The sequence below is a fragment of the Bombus flavifrons genome, chromosome 3, assembly GCF_040668555.2.
Source record: "Bombus flavifrons isolate JBK064 chromosome 3, iyBomFlav1_principal, whole genome shotgun sequence".
Lineage (NCBI taxonomy): Eukaryota > Metazoa > Arthropoda > Insecta > Hymenoptera > Apidae > Bombus > Bombus flavifrons.
Genome location: NC_138444.1, coordinates 268729 through 289103, shown reverse-complemented (window position 1 = coordinate 289103; position 20375 = coordinate 268729). Strand labels below are relative to the sequence as shown.

The following is a 20375-nucleotide window of genomic DNA, read 5'->3' as shown; positions in this document are numbered from 1 at the left end:
TTAGTTTATAAATATTTTAAGTTTTGTTCAATAAAAATTATTGAGAAGATAACAATGAAATACAAAATACCTTCAGTCGTCTGTAGCGTTCAAATGTACTGGGACTTCTCGACACAAAATCTAAACAACGCGATCGCGCTGCTTGGGACTCAAATGGTTAAATAAGAAATTTTACTTTACAATAAATTTACCATCCATATTTAAATATCTAATGTTTTGATCAGTGTACATTTGGTTGGTAATTTGCAAATTTTGGTAGATGCAAAATCATTTACTACATATGAAAGTGGAACAACCCCATTTTCTATAAAATGTCCCAAAACTGCTCTTAAAATATCGATAATTAATTAAACATTTCTATTTTCTGGGCATTCTTATCTACCAAATAACGCAGATTTTAAAATTATGGAAATGGCATCATGAAAATCAAATGCTTTGTACATTCCTCGAGGTTGTTACAAAATCATGATAGAATGTTAGGAAGAAACGAAATTTTGTTTATACAAAATGAAACACGGGCAATTCTTCCGACGAAAGCTTTAAAAAATTCTAAAAGAATAAAGAATATTGATAGGGAGAAAACAAACTGACTGGAAATTCATATGTTGCATGAGGTTTTTAACACATTGTTGACCGGCAATTTTACTGAGAATTTATCTCATGTTACCAGCTATTATTTCGTAATTGGATGTGGAAGTAAAACAATATAAATAAACTTTAATAAATTTTATTTATTATTCAACTTTTAATATTTCTTTTTCGTATGATAAACAGTGTAACAATCACCTACGTGTAATGGTACACGACAGCTTTTGCAAATATATCTAGTTTCGCTGCGTTTTCCTTTTGAAGTGCATACTCTATGCACTATGCTGACCAACAATTGCACTGTATGATCTCCAACAGCGCACTAAGAAAATGACGCTAATGCGAAAAAAGCGCATCACGAGTTTACTCGTGACCGGTTGATAACGTTTGGCTATGAAAACACGAATTAACTCGTGACCGATTAACAATATGTTAACAACTGCCCATGTACTGTTTTGTATAAAACATTAATGGAAGACTTTCATAATTCTAAATTTACTACCATCCGTCGAAGGAAGGCCTCAAACTTTAAAATATTGAATTAACTTACTTTATTGTCTTACATACCTCCTGTATATCATGAATATTTTAATATACTTGCACATAACACTCCAAAATAAAAGATATTATTTTGTTCTGTAATAAATGTTGTAATAAATTATAATTAAATAATAATTATATAAAAATTCAAATTAAAAAGAAATTTTATTGCTCACGATTTTTATAATTCATTGATTATGAAAATGAGGCAACTCTATTTCAGATTTATAAAAACACCTTTTTTCGTACTGTATTCTTATAAAAATCGTTGCGTAGTAAATTTACCTGTGTTAAAAGTATATACAACATGGTGAAACCTTTCTAGGGTGTACTTATATTTCTTAATTGTATGAACCACGAAACCTTAAATATCTCATTAATAAAGAAAATGGACTTACCCTATTTTTATAATAAGTGGCTTATATGTATTTATATTTGGAAGAATTCATCTCAGTATATCTGAGATTTGTTCGTCTTTGTTGATTATTAATTTCACGATCATAGAAATTTCTGGTTAAAAGATAACTAGCAGATTGAAATTTATACACAAATTTTGTATATATATATGTATCATCAACTTTTATTATATTACACAAGTAATTTGTTTGCAATAATATAATTTTTGCACAATTGTTATATATGAAATATTTTACAAACATTTAATACGTACTGTACAAATTTTATTGAATTTTTGTATCTTTTTACATTTCTTACAGCTTATATCTGATGCTGGATTTCAAGGTGAAATTACAAGCATTTCAACAGCTGCACAACAAATTGAAGTATTTTCACGAGTTTTAAAAACTGCAATTGCTGGATTTTTGCAAAATACAGAAGATTGGCAGTCAAGTATACAAGAATGTGCAGTAAGTATTATTATTTATGATTTATATTCTGAATCAATTTAAAGTATAATATGTGTATATTATATTTCATACACATACAGAATAAGATTTTTGGAAAGTCTTTTAAGCATAAAGTAATGTCTTTTATCAGAATTCAAGGGCAATATAATATGAAGAAAGGAATTTGTTATGTGAAAGCATTCAAATCAAGTGAAAGTCATTCATATTTTTTTGGATATAGTTTTTGAATGTATTTATTTTCTATAATGTAACACACAATAATAAGATGAATTCAGTTATATTGTTTTGTATATAATTTTCTTAAAAATTGCAGAATGTAAAACAAGAAATATAATTTAATTGTAAAAATGTTTAAACAGTCAATAAGAGATTAAGAGAGATTAAGTAGTTATATATGTATAAAAATTTTCTATCTTTATGTCTTCAACTAGCATAATTCTGACTGCATAGTTCCTTTTTGTAAATACTTGAAATCATTTTTTGTACACATAGTTTCATTATATGCATATGCATTAATAGGTAACCTATTAAATGAGATAACCTACATATATGATAATGTAATTTCTAATTCTCAATGTTGCAATCTTTTTGTCTCTTCACAAATTGTTCGAATTCACAAGAAGATGATTGACAATACCTGTTATATAGAAGTTGGATTAAATAAGCAGAGAGTACATTATAATTGTAATTTAAAATATGTGTCCAGGTTTATTTCCGTTCCAAATTCTATACCAGAATCATTCTATATAGAGTGATTCATTTTTTAGTGTAATTTATATCTATAAAATTGGATTCTAATTTAAATCTAGTTTCCAAAGTGTTCATAATTATACAATCCTGCTGTATTTTCACATTCAATTTATTCTAACTTATTTCATTGGAATCGAGATTTGGTAATTGCAAGAAAATGTGAATGACTTCCAATCAATTATTTATTTGCTATTCTCTCACAATATATATATTAATCTTCTTAATATAATCTTCTAGAGTAATGTCATTTTTATGCAGGCAATAACATAAAATTTGTACGCCAATAGCTTTGATAGCAGAAATAAATAAAATCTATGTCTGGCTGGGTGGACATGGACATGGGATGAGAGGTACACTGTTAAACTTGTTAAAGTGGTATAACTCGAAAGTGATATTTTGCTGAAAATATAGAAACTGAAACTTCTTGTACTAGGAAATGGAACAATAAAATATATAAAAAAATCAACTCATTAATGAAAGTTCAACCCTGGAAGTTCATTAGTACAGCAAATCCTTTCTGGTAACTCATTAAAGGCTGTCGAACGGTAATTGCAATTTCCTAATTTTATTTAGGCTAAAACTTCGTGTAACAGTAGATTATATCCGGAAATATATTTGAAAAACTCATGTCAGACCATTGAAATCGCCGTGCGGTATGATGAGCCGCGTGTTACCTGATGCGGGTGTCTCACCTTTATATAAATAATAAAACACCCCTCTCAATCATCTTAAACTTCTCAATCGTCATCGTCGGAATTCTGATCTTCGTCATTCTGACATGAAATCAAGAATCAAATTCAAAATGTAAATCATCATCCGAAAACATATGGTAGTAATTTTTACAATAATAAAACTGATCGTTCATTAAATTAAATGAAAAAAAAAGAGAAAAATAAATTATGTTTGCCGGAATCATGTTCTTCATGTCAATTGTTTGCTAAGATCTAAAAAAAAATTTAATGCTGCTAGGGCATTCTTTTACATATTTCAGGACATAATCTGTTGTTACATAAAGGTTCAGTCTAGATAAAATTAAAAAATTGTAGTTACCATACAACAGTCTTCCATGAAATACCGGAAAGGATAATTTTCCACTAAACTGAGAATAACTACTCCACTAGAGGGTTGATTTTTTATATATTTTACTGCTTCATTTTCAACTTCTGTATTTTCCGCAAAATTTCACCTTCAAGTTTGACATGTTTGACAACGCATTTCTCTATCTCCCATCCCTACGTTCGCTCAGCCAGGAATTGAATTTGTTCATTTTTGTTATCAAAACTATCGACACACAAATTTTTAAAGTTTATATTGACTATTATATTGACTACGTAGCAATGACGCTAGTTCCAGGACTATATATAGGGTGTTCGGCTACAGGTGTAGAAAAATTTAAGAGGTGATTCTTGAAGCTAAAATAAGAGAAAAATCAAGAATAAAAAAATCGCGTTTTCGACTAATTTTTAATTGTTAATAACTAAAAAACAAAGTAGAAAACGCAATCTTTTTATTCTTGATTTTCATCTCATTTTAGTTTCAGAAATCATCCCTCAAATTTTTTTACTCGCTGTATTAACCGAATGTATAGTCCTGACTGTATGTATAGCCTATGCTAGGCATCATTATCTTCATACAGTATAGACTTATGAATTGTAATTCCTTTAACTCCACCTTAATGAACGCTTTCGTTTTCTGGGAGTTCCTGCTTTCTTTTAGATTTTAATCACCTTTTTCCTTTTTGCTCGTAGTTGCTTTTTATTATAGAGAGACGATATACATATATTTAAAATGTTACAGTGTGTATTTGTATTATAGTAAAAAGTATATTTTTAAAATATTATAATGTCTTTATATAATCTTTTTCTGCCAGAAAATGGTATGCCATGGACAACACACTTACGTCTACAGTCAAGTATTGTTGCAAATTCTTGCACAAGAATCACGTGGTGGATTTATGATGAAAAGGCTTTCTCAGGAAATCACTAAATGCGCTCAACAGAAGTAAGAAAAAGTTTTTATTATTTTATCGAGTATATACAGTCAGAGAGCGTTCAATTGTTCTCAACTTATATGTCCGTTGATCGTAAGATGGCCTTTTGGGCTTGGCTCTTTCGGATTTTAAGTTTGACACCCTGTAGCTTCAAGCATCCATCTTAGAATTTTGTGACGTCGCCGATGTTCGAAGGGATGTCGTTATCGGTATCATTATCAGTATCATTCTGCGATACATTTCTTTTTATTTTTAACTGTTTGTCGTATTTCGCGTTCACTTGTTAAACTTTGCAGCCAAATCTTCTGTTACCTTATATGGATCCTTAAATCCCTGTCCTCACTTCGCCGAATACGTACCGTTGACTTTTACTAAACATAGATCATTTACGGTGAATGATTTCATATTGCGTTTGCTTTTTTTTGTCAAACCTACATTTTTCATATGTAGCGTTCTTCTTACAACATTGTTGTCTGCCTTATCGCATTGGACCGTTTGAAATAAGCATTATGGAACTTTTTACGTCTTCTTCCCTCCTCAGTCCGGGAAATATAATACGGTATTTTTATCTAAGGATGCTAGCGTTCCAGATAAACGTCGTTTGCGCGTTATATACTTCACAAATAATTTTTAATTCATTTAATGTAACATAACCTATCTTATTCCTTTACATATTTGATTTATACGTTTTTTAAGAAATGGTAGAGGAATAGAAGAAAAAAATTTATCTCTTTTAATTTTTTAATTGTTTCATTGTTTAAGTTCTACTAACTCATCATATAAAATAGGACTTAGACATAAAGTCACGATCTATTAGGGAGTATTCTTCGAAAAAGTTGTCGTTCAGATTTTGCACAATTTCAACGAATCTCGCATATTTATTGTTAAGTATGAAAACGTTCTCGGATAGTCACGAGAACGCGTGGTTTATACAATATTATAATTCAAATATCTTATTCATTGTATCTTCAGTAACAAATATAGATGTAATATTGTTCGATATTTTAATAATTTTTATTTCATAATTTTCGTGTATTACGACGCGTTTGTAATCTTCGCAGAACAACAATGTGATCGTCGTTGCTTTGTGAACAGTTCCTGTATTAATACTAATTTTCATATTTCCAATCTGCGTTTTTCAACGCCTTACTTTTCTTTCTGGATAGGCTCAAGTAGTTCTCCAACGTAGTCGTATATTTGTGGAGTGATTGATCTTAATGTCATGCAATTCGTAACGAATTTCGTTGAACATAAATGCGATGTTATTGACATCCAGAATTGTATTTCCAACGGCATCCCTTGGCTCTCTTCTGATAAGCTCAGTATATGGTAGTACATAGAGATTCTGCTGTTGTATCAGTATTCTTATTTCATACGTTGTTGTTCAACGTGGTATTAGCATACGGATTATACGTGTGTACCCCAGAAAATTGACGTATTTCACGTTTCGTACGTTCAACTTGATCGTCCTCCTCTGTTTCGTTTCTCTGATCGGGGGTGGAGAGTTTTGAGTTGAAAGATTTTCAGGCAATCGATGAGATTTTGCAATTGAATTGTCCATTGTATAGCCATAATTTATTACTTCGTTTCTTCGACATATTTTTTAAGAATTTGATTCCTTCTTTTTCTTCTTCCTTTTCAAATCATTTCCGCGTTTGTAGGGCGATAGATAGAGTCCGCGATGAGTGATTCCTATCGCGCGATTATGACATTGTACTTTTGATTATGATATGTACTTGCTCCAGTTCTTTTCGCGCTGCCTTCGCAACATTTCCGGCCTTTACCACCCCGAGTGCACCTCCGGTCAATGCTTCTATGGCTAATAACGCGAGAGACAAGGACAGGAGTACAGCGTCGCGTTTACATATACGGAGTATTTTGTTTTAGCTTTCATAGCAACACGTGCTTGACTATCATATGTTGATGTACGCGTTCGACCAAATTTCTGTTCGTTTCGTGACGCCCTTCGATAATTTTAGACGAAGAATAGACGTTAGAATAGACGAAAATTCTTCCATATGAAAGTAAAACAAGCTAATAAGAAAATCTTTCTGTAAAAAAGTAAAAAAGAAGAAGGAAAAGGAGAGGAAAATATCGTTCGAAGAAGAGCATTGCGTAAATTGTATGGATTGTCTATTTGTATTGTTGGGCTCATTCTTACGAATTCCTTTAGAAACAAAGAGAAGTGAAAATTAGCGAGAAGTTTTCTAGTCTTTGTTTGAAATCATTTTTATCAAAAACAACTCACAAAATTATTAGTAAAAGCTGTTTATTGAAGTGTAGGTAATTTGTTGTCTGTTTATTCCATTTGTTAAAAATATAATTCATGTTGAATTCATGGGGATAACCATCATTTAATTAACACCGAGTTTTAATTAATTAAAAATTTAATAAATACAACATTATTGCACACTGATTTTATAATTCATATATGTATTATATATGTATATATTTATAGCCATCATGATGTTACTCCAATAACAATGGCACTTAATGGAGCTTCAAGTAGCCCTAGTGCATGTCAAGCACTTGCATCCATGTTATCACGGAATACCTTAAATCCTGCTGATATTACTGTATTATTTCGAAATTATTCTACTGCGGAACCACCTCCTATAGAATTACTTCGTAATCCACAATTCTTAGGTATTAATATACATAATTTATAAAATTGCAATTTGTTGTTTTTACAGCTGCTATAATATATACAAAATAATAATTCATTAATTCCAGAACTATTAGTTGATGCACTTTTTAAACCGGGTGTAAAAATTAATCCTGAGCATAAGTCTAAATACATATATTTATTAGCTTATGCAGCTAGTGTATGTGATATTCCAGCCAAGAAGGGGCATTCACGGAAATTAAATAAGGATGAATTAAAAACAACTATTCAAGCTATAGAAAAAGTCCATAACATTTGTAACATTAATAAAGGATCTACTGAATTGATAGCAGAATTACAAACTTTATATCAGTGCATAAGGTATAATGTATACAAATTATATTAGTGGTCATATGATATTTCTTATTTCTATATATAGTATAATCAACATTCTTTTAGATTTCCTGTTGTAAGTGTAGGTATAATTAGATGGGTGGAGTGTACTGTAACTGAACCATCATATTTTAAATTGTGCACGGAACATTGTCCTGTACATCTTGCATTACTTGATGAAGTTGTAGTTTGCCATTCTTTACTGCATCCAAAAGTGTTACAACTTCTTGTACAGTTATTTGAAAGTAAACAAGACGAACTGGAAATACTTGTGCAGGTAAGAATATTTTAACCATACGTTTAATAATTAATATCAATATGCAAAGTGTATACTACAGAGTGTATATATACAGAGTGTATCAACTTTAATTTACTATTGCAAATATTTCGAAAAGTACGCTAGGTAGAAGAGTATACTTTTAGGACATTACAAGAGATCATCAGAACGTCGTAAAATATAGCAGGATGTTGCAGGTGAAGGTATTTAAGATAGATGACATTTTTTTAGTGGAATCATATAATTTTGAATGCACTGATCGATACAACTAATTCCCTATAAAAAGGTATTAACATATTTGTATTAAGAAATAATCAATTTATCCTTATATTTCCTAAAATGGCATGGCGTATTTCTTTCTGCAAAATGATGAATAGTAATGAGAAAAATTTAGGTATTTCCTGTATGATTTTATTAGAAAGTTTATGACATAGCACAATGAAAGTAATGAATTTATTTAAATTTTTAAATATTCAAAGATATTGACTTAATTGCTAATGCATGCTTGTCTTCTTCCTTGTCTTTATAGAGATAGTGTATTCCGTCGTAATCGTCGCTCGCTCAATGCTATTCAATTCTTTAACTGTTCAACTATTCAACTATATTGGCTCGCTTTCTAGACTGGTCTTAGAGAGGATGTTCGTCTATTTATATTAATCGGTGGAGTTCAAATTTGATTTCGGTTGACGATAACACATAACGGCGATATTGTTTTGTCCGAAGTTCTTTTATTTTTAAATCTCGTAAATCGAAACGGCATTGATATTTCGAAGCAACAACATGAGTCACTCTCGATTCGAATCATCCTATGACTCATATGCCGCTACATCGTGACTCGTTACTTAGTTCGGTTGTTCCTATGAGATTTCGGAAAAATCGCGCACCCCTGTGCGTACGTATCCCTATACGTTACCTTCAAGACAGAACATACATCACACGTCGTAATAAAACAACGTACAGATTTTCTAGTCACTTGGACGTTTTCACGCCCGTATACTCGATCAGATAGTCTCGCTTTATAAACCCCGAAAAATGATAGCTAATCAAAAAACTACACCAACCGCTCACAATAGCTATCGACAAATAACATTATTTCCACGTAGCTGAAGAAATTCGACCTATGATTGGCGACCGTTTTATCACAGACTCTAAACATCGAACAGACTCTGCACACTCAAAAGAGCTGCATAGTGAGATGTGCTTTCGCTTTTGTATCGGCCAGACCACACTACTACAATGACGAAACTTTTTATTTCCTTAACTTTTATTAACAAAAGATTTCATTAACATGTTAGTGAGATTTTCTTGATTAAAACGAATCCAACACACAATATTATTATAAAATTCGGTTATACTTTAATTGGGTATATCAATCTTCCTTTTTCAACCGTTAATCGATTGGCCGGACTTGCCTCTGTGTAATATCAAAAACTAGGTCCTAACTGTTGAGACAAAATCTTAAGCTTAGTTCATACTAGCAGACAATTGTTTACAGAGCCGTATCACAACCAATCAGCATATGTCTTTCATGGAAAATCCGCAAAAAACGGGAGACAAAATTCAAGTCCAGAACTAATTCGTAGATAAAAACCGTGTCCACACTGACAGACAACTATTGGTAGACATGCGTCATCTGGGGAGAAAAAAACGCCGTAAAAAACAAGTCTGCGGACAAGTATTAGGTCGTCCGGAAAGTTCTTTTCGCGTTCGCCGCTCGGGACCTTATCTTGTTTTACTTAAGTAAACAAACAACCAGATCACTCTACCGTCAATCGTGTGGTCACTAGTTATCCTTTAGTAAGGCAAGAAAACAGTTCTCGGCGTTAATAGAAAGTGTATCGAGTGTTTTTTTGCGTGGTGAAATATGGAAGACCAAAAGATGCATTTTGGTCATGTTATGTTTCACTGCTTTAAAAAAGACAGTACGCCTAAAAACACTGCAAAGGAGATTTGTGACGTTTATGGTGATCGGACTATAACTGTTCAAACAGTCCGGGATTGATTTAGGAGGTTTAGAGCCGGAAATTTTTATCTGAAACATGAAGATCGCAGCGAACATCCATCCACCACTGATACTGACCTTATCAAGGCCTACCTCGATGAAAACCCAAGGTCTAGTGTTCGTGAGATAGCAGTTGCTTTAAACATTCCGCGAACAACAATTCATGACCATTTAACAAAGCTTGGGTACGTTAATCGCTACGAAGTGTGGGTCCCTCATCAGCTGACGGAGAGCAATCTCCTGAATCGAATCTCGACATGCGATTTGCTAATTCAACGCAACAAAAGAGAGCCATTTTTAAAAAAGTTAATTACTGGGGATGAAAGTTGGATTCTCTACGACAACACTGCGCGCAAGCGATCTTGGTCGAGTCGAGATAAGTGTCCTCCAACGGTAGCAAGACCTCGACTTCACCCGAAGAAGGTGCTGCTTTCAGTTTGGTGGGACTGGAAGGGTATCCCTACTACGAATTACTTCCGGAAGGACAAACGATCAACAGTGAAAAATATTGCACAAAACTCGAAAAACTTAAAGAAGCTATTATCACAAAACGTCCTGAAGTGGTGAACAGACGTGACGTCGTGTTCTACCACGATAACGCGGGGCCACACGTTTCTTTAGCGGTGCGAACGAAACTTCTAGAGTTTGAATGGGATGTTTTATCCCACATCCTCCATATTCTCCAGACCTTGCACCATTGAACTATTATTTGTTCCTCTCCCTAAAGAATTTTCTTCGCAATAGAAAATTCAAATCAGTAAACGAAGTGAAAAACGGCCTCGAAGAATATTTTAAAAGTAAGCCAAGAGAATTTTGGAAAAATGGCATTATGAGGCTCCCGGAGAGATGGCAAAAGGTGATAGAAGAGAAAGGATCATACATCATTTAAGAAAGGTACACAGAAGGAAATATATTTTATACTTACCTCCTATTTAAAAAATGAAAAGAACTTTCCGGACAGCTTAATATTACTTCCATTGGGACAGAAAGCAAGAGACAATGGAAAATGTGTTTTTTCCTCGTTTTGGATCAACGGTCCCGTTGTACGTTGCGCCGCTGTCAAGAAAGGCCTTGTCTAGAGGTCTTTTTCTCTTCACAGTTTCCTAGCTTAGGAGAAATAAGTTTCGTGGACCCATTTGAAATGTCGCAGTTGTTCCCTTTCATTGTCCCTATAATCTGTCCAGCAGGATAAGAGAGCAGACACAAACAAAATGTGATTGCAGCGGCCACAACTATTGGCTCTCGTCTCGTTGAATAAATTATAGCTGCATTCTTGTTTATGGATCTTTCACCCGAGTGATCTCTTAAGCGTTTGAGTCCCAAGCAGCGCGATCGTGCTATTTAAATTTTGTGTCGAAAAGACCCAGAACATTTGAACGCTACGGACAACTGACGGTATTTTGTATTTCATTGTTATCTTCTCAATAATTTTTATTGAACAAAACTTAAAATATTTATAAACTAATAGTACGCATATATAATAATATAGATGTATTTTATAAAAATAACAAATATAACGAGCGCTATTGCGCCGCTTGTTTCTCTTTGCAATCGATTAAGACAAGCGCTATCGCGCTGTTTGGGACTTTTCGACTCTGATTTTTCACGGACCCCTGGGGCTCAAACGGTTAATGTAGCCGATTATTTCGCCGAGAGTATCTTTATTACCGCTAAGTCAAAAGCTGAAAGCGATCCACACGCTTTTCGAACATTTAGGTAACACACACTATCGCGGCGATAGAGATTATTGACATTGCGACTATCTACTTCCTTCGGGCGACATCACAGCTCTCTGATATGATTTTATCTCTACCTAGCAACATCCTACTTATATTCTATTATCTACAATGTCGCCCCCGATCTTCGACAACTTCTCACAAAGCATTTTCTTCTTCTAAGGATACTTCTTAAAATATTTGCAATAATACAATTAAAATCAAATATTCTATATAATTAAAATTATTTTGCGGATGTTTTAAAATATCTTCGTAATAAATTTGACATATATTATTCCGTATTTTTAAATAACAACTAATGAAGTCTTTCATTGAATATTATTTTAAAGGATCAAAAATTATTGACTTCTTTTACGTACAATTATACCCAATTTTTTATGTTTTCGGTAGGTTAATGAATCCGAAAATGCAGGTTTGAAGTTGCGAAATTCAGTGGTTTAGAAATTGCAATTATGTAAAACTAACCATTTGTAGGATATTGTTACTTTAACGCCATATTGGCTTCTACCCATACCTCATCCAATGAGTGAACCGCACAGATGAACATTTACGTGCTCTCGACTTACGCTTATCTTATTAAAAAATGTAATATCTTCGGATTTCGGCCATCAACGATACCATCAAATCGATATTCTAATGACGGAAAAAATATCGATATAAAAATTCGCATAGTCGATCGACAAATATGTCATCATGGAAGCGACCCTTTTTCAGTATTTAGATGGTTGCCAATTGGATTTTATTTTTTGAGTATGCATACCATGAGAGGCTGTAATTAAATTCGCGAAAAAATTAGCTTACACTAACGTAACCGACCGTCTCACGACGCCTGGGAAATAAATCCTAATCCGGACCAAAACCAATGTCGTTTTATCTACAAATTCCACGCTGTGATTGACAGTTTTATGTACGTATCCTTCTACAGTTAACCTGGCATAACTTTTGAAATGAATGAAAAGGAATAAAAAATAAAACGAAAGACTATAAAAAATGCGATAAAAAAGAAATAAGACGAAAATAAACGTAACGACGTAAAAATACACAAGTGAATACCCCGGAAACATTGGAAAAAGTATTATGAGGTAAATATAAAAGTTATATCAGGGTGAAAGATCAAACATACGCAAAAACATGTAGCCAAATACATTTGACTTAACCCGCCAAAATAACTGCAATTCACGTGCAGTCAGTGGTTCCATGGAATCCAATCATTGCACAGAACATGGATAGAAGCCAATATAGCGTTAAAATAATGTGCAATATATTCTGGAAATGTTCAATTTTATATAGTCATAACTTTTGAACCACTAGATTACGCAACTTAAAACTTGTATTTTCAAATTCTACGTATCGAAAAGTACAAGATTAAAAATATAAAAAATCAATAATTTTTTGTCCTTGAGTAAAGTTCAATCAAATTTGATATAATATAATCAATTACTTGATATAGAATGAATTTCTTTTAACATATATATCGAAAAGAATGTCACTCTTAAGGCTTCCGAGAATTATTTGTTACTCAAAAGATTAAAAAAGTAATTCATTCTTCAGTTTCGCTTTTTTCATCTGTAATCATTTCATTCTTAGTTGTGCCATTTTGGGCATTCATTATGAGTAAGTTTATAATTTATTTATTATTTTTTTACTTATTTAGCATGTTGTTAAGGAAACGAATGTAAAACACATTAGTAGCAATTTTATACTTATTATTTTTGTGAATTAATAACCTTTCTTCTTTAATTTTCAGTTGGAAATGAAAAAAATGTTAATTGATAGAATGGTGAATTTATTAAGTAGAGGTTGCGTGGTACCAGTAGTGTGTTACATCAAACAGTGTTGGCAACGTGGAGACACAGATGTATCGTTAATTAGGTATTTTGTTACAGAGGTATTGTACAATTATTTTTTAAATAAATGTGTACATACACAGCATGCTTAATGATACTAAGATGGTATTGTATTAGGTTTTAGAAGCAATAGCTCCACCATATACAGCTGAATTTATTCATTTATTTCTTCCTATGGTTGAAGATGAAGAAATTACAGGTACAATGCGTGGTGATAGCGACAATGATCTTGTTTCAGAATTTATAGGTGAGTTTATAAAATCTTACATGTAGATTATATTTAATTTCTGATCTGACTTTTTCAGTACACTGTAAAGCACATTGCCAGACTATAAGATGATCTATCAAAAGGAAGGTGGATTAAATGAAAGAAGCTCCATAATATTATTAGATATTTTTACTTCATATAAGAATGTTGAATTGCTATATATAAATTCTTTCTGTACTATTTTATTAGATCCTTTTCTTATTTCATATACAATATCCAAGGATATGCATATATATATTTGAAGAGTTGGATGATTTTTTCCTCAATCTGTGATATCATAATTTATGGATTTTCTGCAACAAAAATAACGAAATGTAATTTTTGTAACTTACCAAATTTTTTAAATAAATGAATAGAATTAAATAAGTTTAATTTCTGCTCAATAAAACGTTAAAATGTCAAACGGTCCATAACAAAATTATAACATATTCTATATATAACATATGCTTTTTAACTATATGTTAGTGTATATCACTATTAGTATTTAATCAATTATGATGTACAAGGTATCTCTTAACATACAGAGCATATATTCATGGTATTATACAATCCTAAAACTAATGCTTCTATATGAAAATGAGATGAAAATGTTCAATATTATTTTTGCTTGAAACTGTTTCCGAATAAATCCTCATTTTCACTTAAAAGGGAAAAATCTAAATTAGATTTTAACGATTTCTAATTGTATATGTACAGGGTGGGATTAGCTTGTGACAATATCTTTATCGATGCCAGTTTTGTCGACATCATTTATATACCAACAATTTCTTCCTCGACACTCAGAGACACTCGCTCAGTTCGGTGAAATGAGCGTCGACGAAACCGAGGTCGGTCAAATGGTGATGAAAACATCAATGGTGATCAGAAACCAACCCACAAGGGGAATTCTGGTCCGAACCTAGACTTAGTGACCGAACCGTACTATAACTCTGTTCTTATCGTAGATAGAAAGACTGCTTTGTTTGCATTACATTGCACTGTTTATTATCATATAGTTCGATTTTTCACAAAAATGCATCGGCACAGTTCCAAATGTACATTTTTTAAAAAATGGGATCTTACGATTTTATTTGCATTAACTGATTCTTTGTGGTATTTTAAACAGAAAGGTACCTCATCTTTGATTCTGATAATTTTGAAATATGTTATAGATATCAATATTTTGAACTACTATTTCTTATACACATAACCAGCGGTCGACCTTAGCATTTGAGATATTCTCAAAAAAACTGCTGATACCACTACAGTGTGTTTCAGTCTATAGTTGTAAATCTGTGCCAACATATGCGTCAGTATTGGTTGCCAGATATTTATCTTCTGTTCATAAACGAGTATTTATAAATGTGTACAGTTGTATGAAAACCCAAACCTAATTAATGTACATTAATGATATTCATTTTTAATTGAGTTGTAACAAACATTTCTTACAGCCTTGTATATGCAATTGTGCACGGGACCTATAAATAAAAGGTAAGCAGTTGGTGACCAGCGATATTCACACATACGTTATAGAATGTACTATATACAGAATAATTCAATGTGCTCTAAAAAGAACCGGCAATTTTTCGCGAATATCTCGGAAACTAAGCGAGCTCGGCTCTTAGTGTACAAAAAAGAATTAATCAAAATATTGAGTTTTACCACATATTCAAAAATCATCGAAATCATCCTAATTAATTAATATGTTGCTATAATAAATACACTGATATGCCAATACTTTATGTATACATTGTATACATTATAGGTATATATATATATTACTGAACGCGATACACTGCAAGTTATAGCTAAGTGCACGTATACTCGACGAATTTTCGACATCGATTTACTCAGAATTCAAATCTTGTCTGAAAAATGATTATTATATATTTTGTTTCTATTTTATCATATCAAACCTTCTTGGATTGTACTATCTATGATTATACCGTTCGATTATACCTTATACATATAAATTTCACACATTTCACACATTTATATAGCATAGGTATGTTAGTAGTAAATTATTTAATATTGAACAGGGAATCTCCATATCTAAATCTCCTTGCTGTTATATGTTATGCACTAAAATATTCATGATAAATAATGCTCATGCATTCCTATATAAACATTTCACGCTATATGAAATCCGAATTTAAGACTTACACATGATTGTACATTTACGCATGTTTATTTGTTTATTATTATTGTTTTTCAGCTGTAATGAAAAAGTATTATTGTAAGTCATATATATATATATATATATATATAATTTAATATGCTATAACGTACGCACTACGTGTCCTGTTAACATACCGTTGACCAACTATATTATGACAAAAATAACGCATACTACCGGGTATTTTTATAATTGAACAAAAATTGAATAGAAATTTTAGTGTTTTCATTAAATAGTAAATGTTATAATGATAATTAACGCAAGTTTATAATTAAATAATTGCGTAAATCATGAGTATATTTGTGTTCGGTTAGTACTCTGCTAATATATATCTATGTGTTTAGAAAATTCATGAGAGAAGATTCTTTTCCTACGTGAGAAATTATCCTCATCACATAACGTGACATTTCCGCAATTCAGCGGAATAAAATTATTACACCAAAAGGATACTAATTTTATTGAAGATTGTGTCTGTGCGTTTTAAGGAATCTTCTAATAATGTAAAATGTTATATTGAATGGAATGTTGAAAACAGTTTTATATATATTAAAAGCAATTCAATATTTATAAAAAAAAAAAACTATTTAGAAGGTATTAGATTTATAAAAAAACAAAAGTATTAGGAAAATCGTCGCAAAAGTTCTTACTCTTGTAGGAGAGACAGAACCAAGGTGATACCATTTCTTAGTCCTCAATTTTCTAAATTTTCTTTTAAGATATACTTTTTTCCCTACTTATATTACAAGTAAAAATTTGGAAAAATATAATTTAATTGAATCAAAATGATTATAATATTTGGAATCTTCAAAATTTGGACGAAAGAATAAACGAAAGATTTAATATTGGATTCATATGAGGTGTGAGTGATAGAGACAGACAACCTTAATAGCAAGATGTATTAACATTTCATAATTCTTTGCTATATAAGATACTGTATGAAGCTAGAAAGAAATCCCCTACAAGAAAACGAGAGTCTGTTTGGTTATTTCTGGTGAACCCATAATTATAAAAATATATATACATATTGACCGAAAGTTCACATGATGTAAATCAACGAGTGAAGTCATATATCAGCGCGTGACGGAAGTACTTCTTTGGTACCAATGTTGGTTGGTTTGGTTCACTTCTATATGGTACCAAGTGAAAAGGTGAATGCCTGTAATACTGAGATAGGTTTGAGAGACAGAGGTAATGAATTAAATATATTTCCTAAATTATATCATAAGATGGGAAGTGAGAAAAGAAGGAGAGAATGATTACAGTTTTTGTAGGCTTAAGAGCTGCCTCTGATACAGAAGACAAGAGGAAAACTGGCATGGACAATAACAGTTAGTGGAGTAACAATAAGTGGTTGATAGAAAAAATTTTAAACGTACATATATAAAAAAAACCTTATGCAATGTAAAAGTATGGGGAAAGAATGCATGTCTCTGAACAGAAAAAGATAGGAATGTTCTCTAAGCTATTTGGTATTCAGTTTATTTATAGCGAATTGATGGAAGAAAAGCACAGGCCGAATATGACAATGAGGGCTATGAAGGACTATGTATTTAGTAGATTAAACAGAACTATTGCCGACTGTGGCAAAACCTAAAACGATGAGACTCAAATAATATCTCATGATTTTATCCAAAATATCATGACAAAAATAGTTTTCCATCTTTTTAACTATGATACATCTTACCACAAAATTAAAATTAATATCTATGCCAATACATAAAAATGAGAAAGTAGTTGCTTTAAAATTTCAATATGTAATCCACATTTTTCAACATTTCTTAACGTTTTTTTAATTTTTTTACAAATATTCTCTAACATACACACTGCGTCTATAATGTCCTAGAATTTTTTCAGATTTTTAACATGCCATTAAATAGGCAAACAAAAGATAACCTGAGTTTACCCTGTAACTATCTTTTCAGTCAAGATAAAGGGCTGAGAATTGGCTTATGTTTCCTATTGGTAAACTATTGAATGATTCATCACACATTAAAATCTATTCAAGGGCAGTTTTGATCTCCTTATTCTGCTATACATGTAATATGTATATATAAAAATTTAACATTATGCATGTATTTTGTATTGTGTACAACAATTTTGTATATATATCACACTGTAAGGAAAAACGTTGCAAATCACACGTATTCAGTTACTAATGTTTCGTGGTCCTTTCTATGGTATAAATGCATATTTCCTTCACTTTGTATAATACTATATATTTGTATAATTAACGTAAATAGCAATAAGCAGAATAGAAATAATTTACGAATACTTTAAATAGAACAAGCAGTTCAAACGTTTAGTGGACTTGCGTTATTCTGCCAGATCATATCGCAGTTAAGTTATTTTTCCAAATCAAAATATAAACACAATACGTGGGCATTCTTCTGTTAACGCGTTTCTGTTCAGTGCAATCTTTCATCTTATATGACGAATGTCTTAGAATTGTTTTAGCAAAATTTAAACACATGCATCAAATTCAACAATACTATACAAGGTGGTTCGCCAGATATTACTACTTCAATTCATGTGACTGTTACTATTTGCAGCAAGAAATGTTTGGATGGAAATTGAATGGTTCTGGGAGGATCTTATCAGTTATTTTATGAGTGGACGCATCAGGGACTCGTGAAGTTTAATTTTGCATTTGACTTAACAGGAAGGTTAACTTTGATTTTTTTAAATGGAATCATATTTTTTTTAATACATCAATCGATGCAATTTGTCCCTACACAAAAATATTAACCTATTTATACCGAAAAACAATTAGTTTAGCAAATATTTTAACTTTGATTTGTGAAATTTAATGTATGAAAGACGAAGACAACGTGAACACAAGAATATCGCTTAGCGTCTGTCCTTGTCCTTTACACATTAAATTTGACAAATTTTTTTTAGGTATAAACCAGTTAATATTTCTGTATAGGGAGTGGCAAGCTGCATCAATCAATGCATTAAAAAGTATATGATTCCATTTAAAAAAACAAAGTTGACTTTCATAAGTTCCTGATACATCAAAGTTCGTACAGAAAAAAAAACTATTAACATAAGAATGCACCTCTCTATGAAACCATTTGAATCAATGTGAAGCATTTCTCGCTGCAAATAATAACAGTCACATGAATTGAAGTGGTAACATCTGGTGAAGGATACTTCATATAGTGAAATATAATACATATGTGCTAAAATGGATCTAATTGCCCAGTATTTTTCAGATACTGATTTATGGATATGGATCAATTTTTGAAGGTACATGATTTCTAACTATGCGTAACTAAATAGTATACTGAAATAATAGCTTTATATCGAACAGAATACAAAACCTGGTAACTATAATTATTTTACCTGCAAATAAAGAATAGAATGTTTATATGTAGGATTATAGTATAATTGTATAAAATAGTAACACAAAGTAATGTACATATTGTCTTCTTCAAAATACTGTACTATTCTTGATAAAATAAAAATATATGTAGATATAATTTTGGTCATTTTATTTTATATAAAATAAGTTATGGTATAAGCAGATTAATGAAAATAGGAAATAAAAGAAATTACACATGAGAGACCAAAGTATTCGTATTCTCCAAATTTGGGTGGACTCGCATTGTTTTGCCTAATGCATATGAATTGAATATTGAACTTTGATTGAATTACGTTATTTTCTTGAACCTATAAAACTTATTTTTATGCATTTTTTCTGAGAAATACATGAATCCTATATTCTACAGTTTAATTAATGCATAAATTCAAACATTTTGAAATTGTGACATGCAGCATTTTTCCGTACAGCCACAGATATATATGTACACATCTTATATAATATATATATATAAACTCACGTTATTTAAAAATATTACTGTATCTTTCTGTATAAATAATACAAAATAAGGTAAAAATTACAGTTATATACTTACTAATAGGTTTACCATCTTTCCATTGGGTAAATTTTACGTTTATTTCATCACGTTTTAGGGCATCTGATCGGAGCTCTGCTTTCAAAGCTTGTCTAACAAGTCTGGCAGCTATTTGCGAATAATTAATATAACTGAAATGTGAACACAGATTATATAATATTTTTCAATAGTGGATATTTAACATTAAAAGCAAGTATCTTTGAAATAAATATTTTACTTTAATCCCGCTTGCCTCCACGCAGACATTTTTGCTGATAGCTTTATTTAAAATAGTGCTTTTAATTTAACTCCAATGTGATAAATTGAAATTGATCAAATCGTTTTTTAACCGAATCTCTTATATCTGCATCTAATTTCACGATCTTAAGTGGTAAGCGTAAGTCGTACTGAACCACGGTTGTATAACTCCTTGCAATAACTGTTCTTGTATACACACTCAGA

The 20375-nt window shown here is 31.4% G+C and overlaps 2 protein-coding genes across 3 annotated transcripts in view; one reads left to right on the top strand and one right to left on the bottom strand.

Moving 5' to 3' along the window:
- The window catches only part of TH1 (negative elongation factor complex member TH1), a 23469-nt gene extending 9433 nt beyond the window's left edge, over window positions 1-14036 (top strand). Inside the window, exons 5-12 of the mRNA XM_069109696.1 lie at window positions 1845-1994; window positions 4615-4745; window positions 7193-7380; window positions 7468-7720; window positions 7799-8009; window positions 13495-13635; window positions 13712-13841; window positions 13900-14036. Of these exons, the coding sequence (XP_068965797.1) occupies window positions 1845-1994; window positions 4615-4745; window positions 7193-7380; window positions 7468-7720; window positions 7799-8009; window positions 13495-13635; window positions 13712-13841; window positions 13900-13934 (1239 nt within the window). The 3' untranslated portion in view covers window positions 13935-14036. The remainder of the gene's footprint in view (window positions 1-1844; window positions 1995-4614; window positions 4746-7192; window positions 7381-7467; window positions 7721-7798; window positions 8010-13494; window positions 13636-13711; window positions 13842-13899) is intronic.
- Window positions 13974-20375, bottom strand: LOC138178174 (protein stunted). Of its 2 annotated transcripts, XM_069109735.1 has the most exons (4): window positions 20152-20375; window positions 19935-20065; window positions 16005-16056; window positions 13974-14155 (listed from the first exon to the last, which is right to left on the bottom strand). In XM_069109735.1, the coding sequence occupies exons 1-3, from the start codon at window positions 20178-20180 to the stop codon at window positions 16043-16045; spliced, it is 174 nt and encodes a 57-aa protein (XP_068965836.1). In that variant the 5' UTR covers window positions 20181-20375; the 3' UTR covers window positions 13974-14155; window positions 16005-16042. The 2 variants fall into 2 exon arrangements, with proteins under 2 accessions (XP_068965836.1, XP_068965837.1); XM_069109736.1 differs by lacking the exon at window positions 16005-16056 and having other exon boundaries at window positions 20152-20366.

Coding starts and splice junctions, on each gene's coding strand:
- LOC138178174 (XM_069109735.1), bottom strand. CDS start 20,180: ATGTCTGCGTGGAGGCAAGCGGGATTAAA. Junction 20,066..20,151: donor TGGAGGCAAGCGGGATTAAA/GTAAAATATTTA, acceptor TTCACATTTCAG/TTATATTAATTATTCGCAAA.